The following is an 18,326-nucleotide window of genomic DNA, read 5'->3' on the forward strand; positions in this document are numbered from 1 at the left end:
GCGCGCTTTCGCTAATGGGGCCTCCCGCTGGTGCCGTGCCGCCAGCACGTGATTTCTATTCCTATCCTGGGGCAAAGTTCTCAACCTGAGGTAGTACTTCTGGGTTAGTGGAGTTTGTAACCTGAAGTGTTTGTAGCCCGAGGTACCACTGTATATATTTGACACTTAATGGCCATACCTACAGTGTGCCAACCTGAAAGGCGAAAGGGAGTTTTGCTGGGAGGGGAACTGTCGATTATACCATTTGCTCCTCCTGTGGGTTACCCAAGTACCGTATTTTTTGCTCTGTAAGACTCACCTTTTCCCTCCTAAAAAGTAAGGGGAAATGTGTGTGTGTCTTACGGAGCGAATGCAGGCTGCACAGCTATCCCAGAAGCCAGAACAGCAAGAGGGATCTGGCTTCTGGGATTCAGAATCCCCCCCCCCCTTGTTTTCCTCCTCCAAAAACTAGGTGCGTCTTGTGGTCTGGTGCGTCTTATAGAGCGAAAAATACTGTAGTTTGAAAAGCGGAAGAGACGAGTGGTTATACCCCAGTTCTGTCTGTCTGACACCATCCTTCAGTTTGAGCACATTCCTCACCCCCTACCAACTGCCCTTTGCTGGTCTCCCTCATGTGTGTGTGTGGGTTTTTTTTAAAGGTACAAAGTGTCCTTTTACTGAGCTGATCAATTCAGAAAGGGGCTAGTACTAAGCTGAGAATATTTGGATAAACTTGTCAGCCCTTGAAGACAAGAAAAGGTCTTTTGTCCGTAAAATGGGGTGGGGGGGCTGGGGAGGAAAGAGAGAGAGAGAGACCCATTACAGTACTGTAGGATCAGTTGAGTGTATCCAATAAAAACTTAGCTTGGCATAGGGTTAAAAATAAAATAAAATAAGAAGGTGATTGGGGTGTCTAACGGGTCTTAAGTGTGTTTGATTTATTTATTGGAACGTAAGCCTGACATCCTATTGCACGCTCAGATTCAGCAAAGGCCTTCTTAAGATGACTGTCCATTGACAATGGGGACTTTGTATGAAGTTGAGAGGAGAGTTCATAAGGCAGGGGACAAGCGACCCAATGGGCAAAGGAAGGGAAACCCAGAAGGCGAATTTATTTTGCCTGGATTTAGCAGCACTTTATGGGGTTTATTAGTGTTGCGAAGGACCACCAAGGACTTTCCCACTGTCGTCGTCCCCACACTATGGTTGCCTCCTGCATGCTTGCAGGATCAGTGCGCCAGTCGCAGCAGGGTTTGCTGGGTGGTGGGAATGTCTGCAGCTAGACAAGACACAGGGCAAGACCCTGGCAGTCCTTCTCAATAAGAGAGCCGGTGCGGTGTAGCGGTTAGGGTGCTGGACTTTGACCTGGGAAACCAGGGTTCAAATCCCCACTCAGTCATGAAGCTCGCTGGATGACATTGGACCTGTCAGTGGCATAGTGGGGGGGGCTGGGGTTCTGTGGCCCCAGGTGCATTTTTTTGAGGGGGGGCGCGGCAAGACGCCCTGGCAACAGGCTCCCACATTGGAGCCTGGCTGCAGTGAGCGAGGGAGCTATGGAGACAGCTTCCTTGTGTGATGGCCCAACACCGCTATCCAGCCGCAGCTCTGCTCCTGGGTCAGGTCTGACCCAGGGGCGTAGAGGAGAAGGAGAAAAATGAAGACCAAAGAGAGCCCAAAATTGACATATTCATCCATTTGTAGCTGGAGCTGATGGGAGCTGGCATCCAACCATATCTGGAGGGCCACAGGTTCTCCACCTTGTGGTGCAAATATTACTCTTTCTTTGCCACCTTCTGAAAAAAGCAGATGATGTGTTTGCTGGCAGGAAAAAAAAAGGAGGCGATGGCAATAATCTTGCAAAATTACAATAATCATTAAAGGTTATGAGGACACGGCTTCTTTCCACAATTGTAGCACTCTTTTTGCCTCGCTGAACATAATTTCCTGCTTTACAAAACCCCACTCTCCTTGCTGCTCTGAGTCGCTGCTCTGAGAGGGCGCAGTTTATTCCTCTCCCTCTGCTGGCAATTTCAAAACACAGAACTCTCTGCTTCAAACGTGTAAAGTTGTGGTCAGCTCTGTGGTTCGCTCTGCAACCCTTTGCCCTGTGAACTCCTGCAGTTTAATGGTAGCACATTTAAAAAGTGAAAACCCACACCGGATCTCAGACCAATGTTTTCTCATTTCAACTGCCGGAGCACTTGTGAGGTTTGCTGACATGGGACTATAAACCGGCAAGGAGGACCCGGCAAGCTTTTTTGGGTGGGTGGAGAGGGCTGCCGCTTTGGGCCGCTGCTCGAATCCACACCCATTTCCAGGGCTGGCCTTAGATCAAAGGGTCCCCCCCCCCCAGGTGAGCAATGTCATCAGTTGTGCATCATGTACACACACCCTATGCCTCCATTTTATTCAGCTGTTGGATACTTAAATTTTGTTCCTGTATTTATGGATTGCTTTCCTTTATTCTGATGCACATGATTTAGTCCTATAATGACAGGCAATACATTTGACGTGGAACACCAGCAAGCAGACCTTGAGTGCAACCGTGCTCTGCCTACTTGTTCTGGCTCAGTTGGTCAGAACATGGTGCTGACAACGCCAAGGTTGCAGGTTCGATCCCTGTATAGGACAGCTGCATATTCCTGTATTGCGGGGGGGGGGGGTGGACTAGACCGTACAATTCTATTATTCTACTTATTCCTGGTGACTGGTATCCATAGGGCCTCCCACAGCAGGACAGATAACAGAAAGTACTTTTTCATGTGAAGCACACTTCAGCTATGGAACTTGCTCCTACAAGAGGCAATGATGGCCACCGACTTGAATGGCGATTAGACAGATTCATGGAGAGAAAGGCTATTGATGGCTACTAGCTACAGTGGTACCTCGGGTTTCAAACGCTTTGGGTTACAGACTTCGCTAACCCGGAAGTAGTACCTCGAGTTAAGAACTTTACCTCAGATGATCAGAACCCTCCGAACTTGAAGCATGGGAAGTCCTATTAAAAAAAAAATTATAATTTGGCAGAATATTTGGATTATTTGATATGTATATGTATAATCTGGAATATTTAATGTGATTTGATTGGATTGTTAAAGTAAAAATTTAATTAAAAAATGATGATTTTTTTTTTTAAAAAAAGAACTTTACCTCAGGATGAGAACAGAAATCGTATGCCGGCGGTGCAGCGGTGGCAGGAGGCCCCATTAGCTAAAGTGGTACCTCAGGTTAAGAACGGATTCAGGTTAAGAATGGACCTCTGGAACAAATTAAGTACGTAACCAGAGGTACCACTGTATTAAGACTTTGCTGTCCCTCCAAGATCAGAGGCAGCAATGCTTCTCAATGCCCGTTGCTGGAAACCAGAGGAGGGGGAGGTATTTTTGTGCTCAGATCCTGCTTCCAGGCTCCCCAAATGCATATGGTTGGCCACCGTGAGAACAGGATGTTGGAGTAGATAGGCCATTGGCCTGATCCAGCAGGCTCTTCTTATGTTCTCAACACAGCCACTGTAGCGAGGAGCTATTGATAGGCTTACCCTCCCTCAGTTTGCCCCATCCTCTTTTAAAGCCACCCAAGGCTTTGAACTAAGGACGTAAGAAAGGCCCTGCATCATCTAATGAACCAAGGCTCCATCTAATCCTGACTCCCTCAGTGGTGAACCTTTGGGAAGCCCAAATGCAGGGCATGAAGGAAACAGCCTTTCATGGAAGGTCCCATTTCACTATCATGGTTGAAGAACCTATCCCACCACAATGCCCCCTTTCCCCTTAAAAGTCACTGGCTGTATCCAGGTCCTACTCAAAGTAGACCCACTGAGGCTAATGGGCGTACATGAGCCATGCCCATTAATTTGAATCCATTTCTTTCTTTATTACATTTACATCCTGCCAAATTCTGTGCGTCTGTGGGTTGCCAAATTCTGTGCGACTGCCATAAAACCTAGGGAACAAGTTGTACTACCAAAATGATTAAGGTTTTAAATGATAATTTTAGGTTATATTTTAGTGATCAAGATTTAAAATATTTTTTTAACTGCTGCTATATCTGAATTGCCTCTGTTATAGCCAATTGCAATACAATGTATTCCTGTTGTGTTTTATGATTTTCCTGATATTGTAAGTGACCCGGAACTGATCTATGACCGTAATAATAAAATTCTATTCTATTCATTTACATCCCGCCTTTCCTCCAGGGAGCTTAAGGGGGCAGACCTAGTTCTTCTCCTGCTCCTCATTTTTATCCTCACAGCAACACCTGTGAGGTAATTATGCTGAGAGGCAGTGACTGGCCAGGGCCACCCCATGAGCTTCAAGTCCTGGTCTGCTAGGTCCTAGGGATTTGAATCCTGGTCCTCTAGGTCCTCATATATCACACTGGGTATCCAAGTGTGGACTAGCATTGGCTACAACCCTATGTAAACCAAAGGCCATCTCTGCATCCCATGCCAGCGAATTCCACGCCTCAGTCCCATAAGATATCTGAACATGAGAAAGCAGAAACGGCCAGCCTCAGGAATGATGCAGAAGAGTGAGGCGATCAAAACAACATGCCTGGAGGTGGGGGCTGGGGGGGGGGTGAGGTGGACAGAGTTGAGCCCAGACAAAAGTGATGAGTGAAGAAATGCAGAGACAGCCAGCAAAGCATTGCATTGTCACCTCTTGTCAAGGGGTAGAATCCTTTCCCTCCCCCAGCTCCACATAGACAGCTGCCTTTCCTTTCATCACCTCCCCAGTTTTCCTATCTGCGTCCACACAGGAGGCTTTGATAATACAGAAATAACCCAAGCGGAAGATGTGTTGTTGTTTTTTGAAAACACTGTGGTTTGTATCAAGGTAGACTCAGAGTAGACCCATTGGGTTGTACCCAATATCAACCCTACCCTGAGTAGTCACACTGAAATGAACGAACGTGATGAACTAGGGCCTGTCCATTTCTACAAATCAACTGTGGGTAAGACTTAAGTAAAGGTAAAGGGACCCCTGACCATTAGGTCCAGTTGTGGCAGACTCTGGGGTTGCATGCTCATCTCACTTTACTGGCCTTGGGAGCCAGCGTACAGCTTCCGGGTCATGTGGCCAGCATGACTAAGCCGCTTCTGGCAAACCAGAGCAGTGCACGGAAACGCCGTTTACCTTCCTGCTGGAGCGGTACCTATTTATCTACTTGCACTTTGACGTGCTTTTGAACTGCTAGGTTGGCAGGAGCAGGGACCAAGCAACGGGAGCTCACCCCGTCAGGGGGATTCAAACCGCCGACCTTCTGATCGGCAAGTCCTAGGCTCTGTGGTTTAACCCACAGCGCCATCCGGGCCCCTTGGGTAAGACTTAGCCATCTTCAAATATTTGAAGGGCTGTCACACAGAAGGTGGAGCAAGCTTGCTTTCTGCTGCTCTGGCGGGTAGAGCCCAAGCTGATGGGTTCCCATTGCAAGGAAGGCGATTCTGACTGAATGTTAGGAAGAACTTTCTGACAGTAAAAGCTCTTCGAAAGTGGGAAGGACTCCTTCGGCAGCTGGTCGCCTCTCCTTCATTGGAGGCTTTTAAACGGAAGTGGGGTGACCATCTTGTCCGAGATTCTTCTGGACACTCCCGTCCCCTGCCCCTCCCCCTTTCCCATTCACTAGCTTTGCGGGTTTGGGAGATCCTTATCTGCAAAAGCGGATATGTCATTTTCTGCTTGCCAAAGGTCCAAATCATTCTTGCAAGGTACGCAAATCATTGTCGCATGCACTTTGTTTTTCCACATCTGGCTAATTGCACATTGTATTCATCATCCATAAAAAACCCCCAGACATCTCTCAAAGCAGGAGGCTTTGAAGGTTAACACTTCCACACCTTGAATGGAGCCCAGAACATCCCAGTAACTTAGTCCAAGTTAGTACTGTTAAGCCTGATCCACTTCTTAAGTTAGTACAGTTAAGTTAGTCCACTTCTTAAAGCAGCAAAAAGTTTTGAAGACCCAACACTTAAAAAATCTTTTCTTTCCTTAGGAAGGAGGTCCCTGGCATTTTGTAGTAGTTGTGTTTATTTACAAATATACAGATGGGGTGTGGAGCAACAGGCTGCCTTTTGGAGCACTTAAGTTGTGTGCCTACACAATAAATACTCCAAATGGCATAGTTGCTGCTATGTCAGGTCTCTAGGGCGATGGCTGGTACCCTAAAATGCAGTCAGAGCTCAATGTTTAGTTCTCTGTGTTACTCACCTCCCCCTTAAAACTGCAACAAGCCTGGATCATCTTTATCCCCCCCCCCCAAAAAAAACCCCAATACAGTCATACCTCGGGTTACAGATGCTTCTGGTTGCATTTTTTCAGGTTGTATACTGCCAAACCCCATAAGTACCGGAATGGGTTACTTCTGGGTTTTGGTAGTCTCGCATGCCCAGAAGTGCTCAATGGCACTTTGCACATGCGCAGAAGCGCCAAATCGCAACCCGTGCGTGTGCAGACGTGCCGCTGCGGGTTGCGGATGCTGCGGGTTATGGACGTGCATCTCGCACGGATCACGTTCGCAACCCAAGCATCCACTGTAGAAGCAATTGGCTATCTATTTAACACCCCATGAAATACATCACCTGTGCTTGTCTAACAAAGGGATCCAGGCCAGACTTGTCTGGGTCCCAATTTCAAACAGTCCTGCTCCTGCGCAACCTCCCAGGTTTACAGCAGTGATGCCCTAACCACCATGCACCAAACCCCAGCCAATAGCCTGGGAGTCATGTCCTATCCCAGCTGCAGTTCCTTAACCGTACTCACAACTCTGAACCACATTGCAGTAATCACACTGGGGAAGTACCCAAGCTCTTGAGAACACTCACTTGCCTCTGCAAAAAAGAAAGAAAGAAGAGGGTGTGTGTGAAAAATATTTGCTACCTGTCTGCAGATACTCTCACATAACTTGCTAGCTTTCCTGTGTGAAGAAAGTAGAGGCTCTTTGAGAAAAGAAAGAGAGAGAAACAGAAAACAACCGCGAATTTTTAAAAGGTCACGGCCATCATTTTATTTCCCACACTTGCACATTTGTATCTTCTAAGTATCTGTGAGCATGTCTGTCATCAGGGCTTCTGTTAATCACAACTGGGCTTCTGTTCTTAGGCTTCAGCTGAGATAACTTGCCTTTGCCCAGTCTTCTGCAACCTGGTGCCCTCCAAATGTTGCTGGACTCCGTCTCCCACAATCCCAGGTGATTGGCTCTATCAGCATGGGCCAGTGGAATTTAATAGTATCTGGCGGGCACCAGTTTGGGGAAGGTTGCTTAGACTGACAATGAAGCATGCTGCCTTTTAATCAACCCCATTCTCTCTTTCAATGTAATTCTCCACCCCCATCGTTCAGCCCGGACACTGAGATCCAGTGCCGAGGGCCTTGTGGTGGTTCTCTCATTGCGAGAAGTGAGGTTACAGGGAACCAGGCAGAGGGCCTTCTTGGTAGTGGCACCCGCCTTGTGGAACACCCTCCCATCAGATGTCAAGGAAATAAGCAGCTATCTTATCTTTAAAAGACATCTGAAGGCAGCCCTGTTTAGGGAAGTTTTTAATATTTAATGCTGTATTGTTTTTAACACTCGATTGGGAGCCGCCCAGAGTGGCTAGGGAAACTCGGCAGATGGGCGGGGTATAAATAATAAGTTATTATTATTAAAAGGGGGGAGGAATCTGGATCCATCTCTGCCTAGAAGTCACACACTTTGACCTCAAACCCAAATGTGTAGTGACTGATTGCAATTGTAGCTAGGTTAAAGGCACTCTGTGCATGCCCAGAAATACTTTGTTCAAGGGGCTGGTTTTCATAAGCAACCCACCTACTGGCTTATTCATCTTTTTCCACATAAGCCCTTCTGTGTGCAGGATTTCAGGGTGAAACTCGGGCATAAATTGCTTGATTCAGGGATGCAGCCCACAGTATAGGAACATGTAGTCAGTCCATCTGGCTCAGTATTGTCTACCCTGGTTGGCAGCAGCTCTCCAGGATTTCAGGGAGAGAGGCCTCTCTGAGCCCTACCTGGAGATGCCAGGGATTGAACTCTGGAGCCATTAAATACTTATAGCAGGGGTAGGGAGCCTCCGGCTCTGGGGCCCAATGCAGCCCTCAACCCCCATGGTGTACAAAGCAAACTGCTGCACAAAGGTAAATTTTTGCCACGGTTGTTCTTCCCACTTCTGACCTTGGTGCCATGTGGCCCTCTGGAGATTGCTTTGAAAGGAATGTGGCCCTCCAGCTGAAAAGCTGTTCCCAACCCCTGGCTTAAAGGTAAAGGTAAAGGGACCCCTGACCATTAGGTCCAGTCGTGGCCAACTCTGGGGTTGCGGCGCTCATCTTGCTTTGCAGGCGGATGGAGCCGGCATACAGCTTCTGGGTCATGTGGCCAGCATGACTAAGCCACTTCTGGGGAACCAGAGCAGCACACAGAAATGCTGTTTACCTTCCTGCTGGAGCAGTACCTATTTATCTACTTGCACTTTGACATGCTACCGAACCCCTGGCTTATGGTCTTCCAATTTGGTTGTTTAACACTGCTTTCTCTTTCAGATTGGCGATGACCTGGGCACTGAGAAATTCTGCGTTGATGCCAACCAGACAGGAAACGGGAACTGGCTGAAGTACATCCGGGTGGCCTGCTCCAGCGAAGAACAAAATCTAGCCTTGTGTCCTGTGAATGACCAGGTATGATCTGGCTCCATGGAATCCACTTCTCTTCCCCATGTCATCTTGTGTCTCTGCTGCTGTGATGAACCTTTGGGGGCCAATTGGGCAGTGAGAGTGGAGTTAAGTGTATCACAGGAGAAAGTTCTGATGAGTTATCATTTGAATTGATAAATGGTTGCATTTAAAAAGAAAAACCAGAACACCACCACAAAGTACCCCAAGTTTAACACGCAACAATATTCTCCAAGATCTGATGATTGGTTACCACGCCAGATTCAAGGAGGGACCAGATTACCCACTTGAGTGCATTGGCCTGAGGAACTGGCACTTTTAGAAGTGGTTCCATGCTGGCGAGTAATCAAACTTTCCTTGTTATCTTGGGATGTAATAATTAATGATGCCAACTTGCAGCTGTTGTAAGGGTTGCGAACCCATTGTGCATTAGGGGAATAGGGTTCCCAGGCCTCCAGGTCTTACCTGACAATAATTCATAATGATAATTTTATACCCTGCCCACATGGCTGGGTTGCCCCAGCAACTCTGGGCAGCTAACAGCATGTATAAAACATATAGTGAAACATCAGACATTAAAAACTTCCCTAAACAGGGCTGCCTTCAGATGTCTTCTCAAAGTTATGTAGTTCTTTATCTCCTTGACATCTGATGGGAGGGCGTTCCACAGGGAGGGTGCCACTACCAAGAAGGCCTTCTGCCTGGTTCCTTGTAATTTTGCTTCTCGCAGTGAGGGAACCACCAGAAGGCCCTCAGAGGAGAACCTCAGTGTCTGGGCTGAGTGATGGGGGTGGAAATACTTCTTCAAGTATACTGGGCCAAGGCCATTTAGGGCTTTAAAGGTCAGCACCAACACTTTGAATTGTGCTTGTCACCATTTCAACAGTACAGTCATTTGCCAAAGGGAAGAAGAGGCGAGCAATCTATTTCATCTCTGTGGGTCTCCAGCAAGGGCAGAATCCTGTAGCGTACTTCGGCGACAAAAAAAAAATCAAATAGAGGAACTTAGCTACTGTCTTAGTGAGCTCCTGGTCTCTCCCCTGTAATAAGAAGCATATAACCTCCGTCTCTGCTTTCCATATTGGAATACATAGATGGTCTAGAAATTGTTGGCGGAGATCATCATACATTTTACATTTAAGGGCCATGTGAGCTAGAGTTTCCACCAGGTGGGCATCCCATGGGCAAATCCTTAGAAGGATTAGAATTGAACCTAGCCAGCGAAAAACAGGCGAGACAGTTTGTGGGCAGGTAGGGTCTCAGCCGGCGTACCAGATGGAGCTGGTAGACAGCTACTTTGGACACAGAATTGACATGCACAGTTCTGAGTCCAAAATGACTCCCAGACTGCGCACCTTCAGGGGCACAGCTATTTGAAGTCTCCAGGTTTGCTTCGACCCTTCCAGGTGGCTGGTGGAAGGCCTGAATTTTCAGGTGGGCAAGAGTATCTAATAACAATTTTAAAAATCACTAAGAAGACTTTGCATGCAGCTTGTAGGCTTCAGCCTGGCAGGAGCTGGCTGCACTCTGAGGAGGTTGCCTTCCTCTGCTCCCCTCTTCCAATTAACCTCCATCTCCAGGACCTGCCCCCATGACATCACCAAGGGCCATTCCTAGGTCCCAGGTTTGGGCCCTGGAATTTCAGGGCCTAGGTTGCTCCTGATCTGGCAACCCTAGAGAGGAGCGGGAGCCTCCTGACAACTCTCAGCACCCTTAACAAACTATAGTTCCTAGAATTCTTTAGGGAAAGCCATGACTGTCAAAGTAGTATCACAGTCCTTTAGGTGTGCAGTGCAAGTGGCACCTAGACCATCCAAGCACAAAGGCTGCGCTAGTTAATTGTTGATTTCAAATGATGATCCTGAGTGAAATGCAGAGATAAGACTTCCACCTATCAAATTAAAATCCTGGCCCTTTCACCCTGGATATCTGCTTACTGCCATTCTTGAGAATTGAGCATGGTAAACTACTTACCCCTTGATTTCGGCTTGCAAGGCAAAATACCTGCCATCACACTGTATGGTTTTTAAAGAAGCTTGTGGTGTGTTTTGGATAGGGGCAAGCCTCACTTCTCTCTCCCGGACTGGGGCAAATGGCAGGTCCAACTTTCTGGATCATTTGACTCAGTGGTTTTTCATTCCTGTAGGGTGCCTACGGAGGGAGGGCGGCAAAAAAGGCAGGGCAACCTTCCTGCAACCTGTTGATACTCTGCTCTTTCTAGAACACACAGTCTTCTTGGATAAGGGACAGGGGAGCAGCTCAAATGGTATAGAGAGCCAGTGTGGTGTAGTGGTTAAGAACGGTAGACTCATAATCTGGTGAACCGGGTTCGCTTCCCCGCTCCTCCACATGCAGCTGCTGGGTGCTTGTTGTGGAGGAGGAAGGGAAAAGGAGATTGTTAGCTGCTTTGAGACTCCTTCGGGTAGCGATAAAGCGGGATATCAAATCCAAACTCTTCTTCTTCTCTTCTATAACTGCTCCTTCCACGTGTTTTCTCTCTGGCTGGAAACAAGAGCTAATGGGAGCCAAAGCGGCTTGCAGTGTGAGCACCCATGCCGCTGTAGACTCTGGGGGGACAGGTTTGGCAGGTTCCTTGGAGTGCCGCAAAAACCAAAGCGCCTTTTGAGTAGTGGCAATAGTGGCACTTTGGCTCATTTCAGATGTAACAGCAAAATGCTAAGTCATAAAAAAAAACAACCCTGATCGGTGCTTGAGCTTCAGCAGTCAAAGTCATAACAGAAGTCACTGCTGCTGTGGATGTCTGAAACTGCAGTTTTAGTTTCAGAGCATTAAATAGCTTTTAGTTTGACTGAAGCCTGAGCTGTCCATCTCTCCACCCCAATATCTTATTAAGCTGTTTACGCTTCAGGGTTGTTTTTTTTCTGATTTTGTTTCCGGCACTTAGCAAAACATAGCTATTGTCAATATATGCATATGTATATATTATATAGATACGCAGTTTCTGATATCGAGTGTTTTTCAAATGTATGTTGAAAACCGAAAGCTAGCATTCTTGAATCAGCAGGAAGCACTTCCACTATGACCAGTGCTGAGTTGTTTTGTGACATGACCAGGTTTTTTGGGGGGAGGGGTGGGAATCTCCGGTAAACAGATGACTAAAATATGATTTCAGGGTTTTATTACTTATTTATTTATCGTAGCTGGAACGAGGCTCCCAAAGTGAGCATTCAGATAGAAATTCTGTTCAATATGATCAGCTCATTTGAATGGTCAGCTAGCAAAGGTAGGAAAATAAAGAGCACTTTTTAAAAAGTACAACCCTAGAGTGCAGTGAGTGGCTTTCTTAATTTTGAAACATCAGTGACATGCTGGCAAGAGAGGAAATTCATTGATTCTAGAGGAGGAGGAGGAGGAGGAGGAAGAGGAGGAGGAGGGGGATATGCTAGGTGTGTTATTTAGCTGAAACCCATTTCAACAAAACAGTTTCTGTATTTCTTCTTCCTTTCCTCTTCCCCCTGCAAAAAAAATAAATTAAAATGACGTCACAACGTTCTTTACCACTTGGTTCCAAAAGGTATTTCTCTGCCTAAACTACTTAATTCTTTTTGGAAATCATTTTGGAAGTGAACCGACAGCGAGGCTCTTGTCGTTTCCCCTCCTCAGATGTCTTCAGTTTCAGAACTTTGGGAGGACTGCTGTAACAATGAATACTGGGGGAGAAATAACCTCTGAATACTTCATATATGTGTCTGCCTATCTAAGCCAGCCTTCCCTAGCCTGGTGCCCTCAAGAATCCAGGTGTTTGGGACTACAAGTCCCATCATCCCCAGCTAGTGCAGCCAGCTGGGCACAGGATCCCAGCTTGGACCAATAACATTTGCATAGAACATCATTCAGTGCCTATATTTACCTAAACCCAGAAGCCAAAACTCGGGCTGTAGTGGATAGTGGAAGCTGTGGCGTTGCTTGGGTGGTGTCATGGTTAGAGTGTTAGACTAGGACCTGGGAGACCAGGGTTCAAATCCCCACTCAGCCATAAAGCTCCTTGTCACCAAGCTCCTTGAAAAAGTTGGGCTAGAAAGACAATAACTTAATTAATTAATATGGGATGTTTGTATCTGCCCACTGCAGTGCAATCTTAGCTATGTCTACTCTGAATCAAGGATGGGGGGGGCAGGAGTGCCAGGTTGAGCCCATGGCTGTGGGTGGCATGCAGCATGCATGGCCCTGGCACCAAAATTTGTGGGTGCCCGGCCCCTTCATGGGGAATTTTGTGGGCACCTAGGGCCCCAGGGAGTTGGCATCTATGTGTGGGGAGATTTAAAGGTGAACCTACCTAATTCGTGCTTTCTGATACAATGCACCAACCAAAACACAGCCGTTTGCTGTTATCTGAATTTTGCAATGCAGTTCTCTAGCCAAATAAAGCGTCCAAAAATGGATACATTAGGACAAAGTGTCCAGAAAAATGCATATGTTGCTGAAAATAGCATGCAATACTGCAGTATATTTGGACAATTGCATGGGAAATGTACATCTTAGGAGAAGTGCACACTAACTTTCTGATCATTTTTCACGAGGATTAAAAGAGAGAGAGAGAGAGAGAGAGAGAGAGAGAGAAGAGAGAGAGAGAGAGAATTCACAAACTTGGTGTGGGAATGTGGAGAAGGGAAAGTTCTGGGGAATTCTGGTTCCCCAGAATTATGTCTGGTCTCTGGCAATCTGTTGTTTCTGTTGATGGATTGTGACAACGTCCACGACACCCTTCAGACAAGTTCACTGAGGTAGCTTATATTATCAAAATTATATTTTTTTTAAATGCAACAAAATGGTTGAAACAAACCTAATAGATAAAAGCAGCATAGATTAAAAGCCTAGGAATTAAATAACAATAGTAATTGCCTTGAGCCAAAATGACTTAAAAGGTGGTACCAGGCAGGCCTCCCTAGGAAAATTATTCTATATTTGGGGTGCCACTACAAAACATGTCCTCTTTTTGTCACTGCACTGCAGATGACAGAGTCACAAGAAGAAAGGCCCTGTTGTCTGCTTGTTAGTCCAGGCTTATTCCACTACAAGCTGTAACTCTTTTTCTTCATTTTCTTACTCATTTCCCTTATCTGCCTAACTTCAGCAAAGTTACTATAGCCTTTGTCTTTGGATCATAACTCTGGGACCGGCTCTTATACCCAAAATCTGGTTCAGAACTATATTTGTGCAAAGGGTCTTTTAATTCACATTTACATTTTGAGTTGTAAGAGTATCACACGCAATATATGCACACATCTAAACTCAAGATTAAAGTACCTTCAAAATAATATTTCCAAATAGTTCGGCAAATTTACAAACATATTCCCAGTAACCAAACGGTACTTACATTTATTGCTTCTCCTTAACAAAGCATTTCAGATTATTGGCATTTCCAAGGGAAAATTCTGATCGAATTGCCTATTCCACTAAACTACCGAGAGATTTTCATGAAGCAAACAATACCTGTCTTTATTCATTATGATTAGCAATGTCTTTGAGAGTACTGATATTATGCCTTAATAATATCTGCATTTATCACCTTTCCAACTGAATACAGTTTCACCATAAACACGTCATTCAATGTTCTGTTTAACTCATCTTTTATAGTTTCATCTCTTGCCATATGCGCAATGGATTTTCTGGCAACCTCTCAATTGTAAAATATTTTACACAGCCAAACATGGCTCTCAAAAGACAAACAAACCACCTAGCCAAACAGACACCATTTTGGGGAGATATACGTATGAGATATTACGTTACATTTCTAAGCGTTCTGATAAATCCCTTTGCTCGCTTCTAGAATTTCTGAATCTCCATTCATCCCCACCAAATAGTGATATCACCCACCCACAGTCTCGTCCATCTCCAAAATGTGTATCTCAAATGCCGTAAAGGGGAGGTTCAGAACTAATTAGTGGATACTGCATACTTACTTGGCAGTGAATGGTTTTTGAAACCTGACTATGTCTGGCAAGCTGTTCTGCATCGGGTAAGACAAGGTACTCCTCTGTTACATGTTGTATTCCCCCCCGCCCCCATTCACCCTTGAATTTTCTTTAAGTTGCTGCATCTGAGAGCTTTGTTATATATTTCCAATAGTCACTGGTAGGCATTATTCAGCAAAGATGCATATTTCTCATGTGCTTCTGAGTCATTTCATTCATTCATATTTCTACACTTTAATCATTTCTGGTCCAGTTCTTAGACTGGTTGTGTGTTTCTTGTATTGATACTAGCTAAAATAATTACACTCTGGGGTTTTAAAAGCCTTTTTATCAGTTTCAATTGCAAACTCAGGAAATCAGATGTCCTGGGGTTGTTCTGGCTTTCTGACCCCCCAGTTTTTGCGAAATGCATTTACCTATATTTCCGTACTTTTCTTCTTTCAGACTTTGGGATGAGGCTTTTTGCGGCATTCTGAACTTGGTATGAGCATCCAAGAGAACGTATCATACTTCAGAAATGCTGTTTTGATTTTTCACAACAAGAGCAAACATTTGTAACACCTACTGTGGAATTAGCAAATTATTCAAACGATAAAAATCTTTGTAGCTAAAAAGAGAAGACAACACATACTTATCCTCAATAATTTCCAATGCCTTTTTTAAAAATTCAAGTTTGCGAAAAATTCAAGTTTGCGAAAAATTCAAGAAGACAGAATATTGATGACTCGTCCACATTGTCAGAAATGAAATGTTCTTGTAGCTGCAGTGAGGTGACATTAATTTGTGAAAACTACAAAGAGACCCCAGCTTCCTTAAAAGGCTAGTGCACTGAGCCTAGCATGTGCTTTCTTTGACAAGCACCTAGTCTTTCAGATTCACATAGCAGCAAACAGATTATTTCAGCCATGAATTGCTGGTGTAGCACAAAACTATAGATGCTGACTTGAAACAAGTTTTAGGATGGGACTTGCTCCTAGGTAAGTGTGTCACAGATACTATCCTTAAGGCCACCTTAGAAATCTTCTCTCTCTTTTTCTGTTTTTTCAAACGGTGAGGAGGAGGATGTTGAAATGGCAGAAAACAGAGTGAAACCAGTAAAATGTAAGCACCTTGACCAGGCAGTTCACAAACCAACATAATGTAATGCCTAGAAATAATAATAGCAGCAATAGAAATTGCATCAAACTAAGTTCTACTCAGAGTAGACCCACTGAAATCAGTTGACCCAAGTTAGCTGTGTTCATTAATTTTAGTGGGTCTACTTTGAGTAGGACTGGCATCGGAGTCAAAATAATAATGGTACTAAAAGTAGCATTAATCTCTGGGATATTTATCCCTGTTGAATGTGTTCTAATCCCAGGAATTATAATGAAGAGGGAACTGGGTTCTTGTTGGTTGCTGAGTTTAAAGTTTTGTGGGGGTTTTTATCTGTTTTCTTTTTGTTTTCTCCACCCCTCAAAAAAAAAAACCTGAGGAAGTTTTCAGGCAGTTTCGAAACTCTGGACGCCTGACTCCCATAACCCAAACATCCTTTTCCTTCAAATTGCAAGGTGGCTGCAATCTCTCTCTTACATTCTTAGCGTAAGGAGGCTGGTTTGATAAGAGCTGTGGGTGTGTCTCAGATGTGAAGATTTTAGGTAGCTGAGAGAGGATGAAGTGAAAGGAAGACTTTTGCAAGAGAGGGATAATCTGAACTGAGGATGCTGTGTTGCAGATAGAAGAATCCCCCACACTCTGCACACACACACCCTCTTGGCTTCCTGAGGCCCATAATATCTGCTGTTTCCCTCTAATCGCGTACAGAATGGTTTTTGTGGTCAGCTCTCTTGATTCCGGATTAAAGCACAGGGACCCTCTAAATTTAACCTGGGTCTGTCCGATGGGGGATCTTGCACAGCAAAAGCAGGTCAGCGATTTCATTGTTGTTTTTTCTCTCTCTTCCTCTCCCTCTCCTCAGCCCAGCTTTTGTCACCTTGTGTTTGTCAATATGCCTGCATTCTGTGGAGCCTTTAAACCTCTGCTTTGCAATGCAGTGTAGATGGAGAGGGGCTGCTAGGGGCTTCTTAACTTTGAATCGTGTCCGGGCCAGGATCTAAAGGACAGCGGACCTAATTCCAATGAAGCTTGAAATCCGTACAACTGCCAACTCATCATGCTCCAGCATCATGCCCCTTTCCTCCACCTCACTCGGGAAACTTAATGAAGTTTTAGATGTAGGAACAAAAGGCCATCGGAAGCTGCTTTCTACAGAATCAAATGATTGGTTCATCTAGTGCAGTATTGTCTACCTTGACAGGTAGTGGTTCTCCAGGGTTTCAGTTAGGAAATATCCCTGGAGAGATGGCAGAGATTGATCCTAAGATCTTCCACACGAAAAGCAGGTGCTGTCCTGCTGAGATACAGCCCTTCCCCATGCTCTTTGTAGGGATGGGGGAAGAGATTAAATTTGCTTTGAATTGAAATTCCAACCCTCCCGATTTTCACTTTCCAAAATATTTACACAAATAAAAACGCAGCCATCGTTCAAAAGGTGCTCTTTCTCTGATTTTATTTGTATTTTATTTTTGCAATGCACTTCTCCAGCCAAGTAATGTGTACAGAAATGCACGAGCGATGATGAAAAATTCAGTGAGGATTGGAAACTTTTCATTGAGTATTTAAAGAACTACTGCAGCGAGATGAAAACGCAAGCAGGACTTGAAATATGAGCAGCAGCATGTATTACTAAGATAAATAGGTTAAATTGAATGACTGGAATAGTATAGGCAAAATATGCAGCATTTAAGGAAACCATGGAAGGGGAGGACGGGAAGCCAATTGGCAGAGTAACTTATGGTTTAGGTTAAAATTTGTAAAGTGTTTTTTTTCTCTGTGAAAAATTACTAAATAATAGTTTTTTTAAAAAAAGAAAAAGCACATGCTAGGGTTAAGTCTGCATTGAAATGCACATATTAATGAAAATAGCATACAAAAAATGCATTATATCAGGGAATGTTGCTTTGCAAAAAAAGAAAGAAAAGGTTGCGTCAGAGAAAGGTGTGTATTATTAGAAACGCTAACTAATTTTCTTGAGGAATTGAGGACTGATGCGGGATTGCTGAGAACTGGATTTAAGCTTAGGGAAATGAGAAGGTGGAGGAAACCAAAGCTGACAGTCTCAATAGACATGTGTCCCCCTAACAAAATTTGCGTCTGTTCAGAGTAGGCCCATTTAAATTAATGGACACGGCTAACTTAGGTCCCATGAATTTCACTGGTTTTATCCCTGAGTAAAACTTAGCTGGAGATAACCCATCCGCTCTGAAATCCAACCTTCATGAGATTAGATTGCCAGACTGATCAACTTCCCCCCTGCTCCCAAAAGAAAGCTGGAGATGAACTTTGCAGAATTCCCCTTCAATCTCAGCACTCTTTAAAAGTCGACCTGTCCACACATTCTCCCACAGTGTGCTAGGAAGGATTCAACCTCGCCTGCCATGAGGTTGTGATCGTTCTTATCTGACTGAGCCGGTGGTGCCTTCTGGAATGAATTTCTGTTCATTCTTTTTTTGCTGCATTAAAAGATCCTTACAAGGGATTTTGCTGTTGTTTTAGCTTCAGTTTAGCACTTAGGTTTATTTGAGGAATAAGGTCCTTCCTTTATGTGTCCACCTTCAAGGAAGCTTTCGAGAGATGGCTCTGACTCTTGCTAGGTGGAAGGAAGGAAGCGGTAGGATACACAGTGTACCAGTTTTGGGGAAGTGATTTTCAT

General features: G+C 44.9%; 1 protein-coding gene across 6 annotated transcripts in view; it reads left to right on the forward strand.

Moving 5' to 3' along the window:
- PRDM16 (PR/SET domain 16) overlaps window positions 1-18,326 on the forward strand; it is a 445,576-nt gene that overhangs the window by 375,914 nt on the left and 51,336 nt on the right. For all 6 annotated transcript variants that reach the window (XM_083452058.1, XM_083452060.1, XM_083452062.1 and 3 more), the window contains exon 4: window positions 8,511-8,645. In XM_083452058.1, the coding sequence (XP_083308184.1) occupies window positions 8,511-8,645 (135 nt within the window). The remainder of the gene's footprint in view (window positions 1-8,510; window positions 8,646-18,326) is intronic.

The sequence above is a fragment of the Podarcis tiliguerta genome (genome assembly GCF_965153285.1).
Source record: "Podarcis tiliguerta genome assembly, chromosome: 8".
NCBI lineage: Eukaryota > Metazoa > Chordata > Lepidosauria > Squamata > Lacertidae > Podarcis > Podarcis tiliguerta.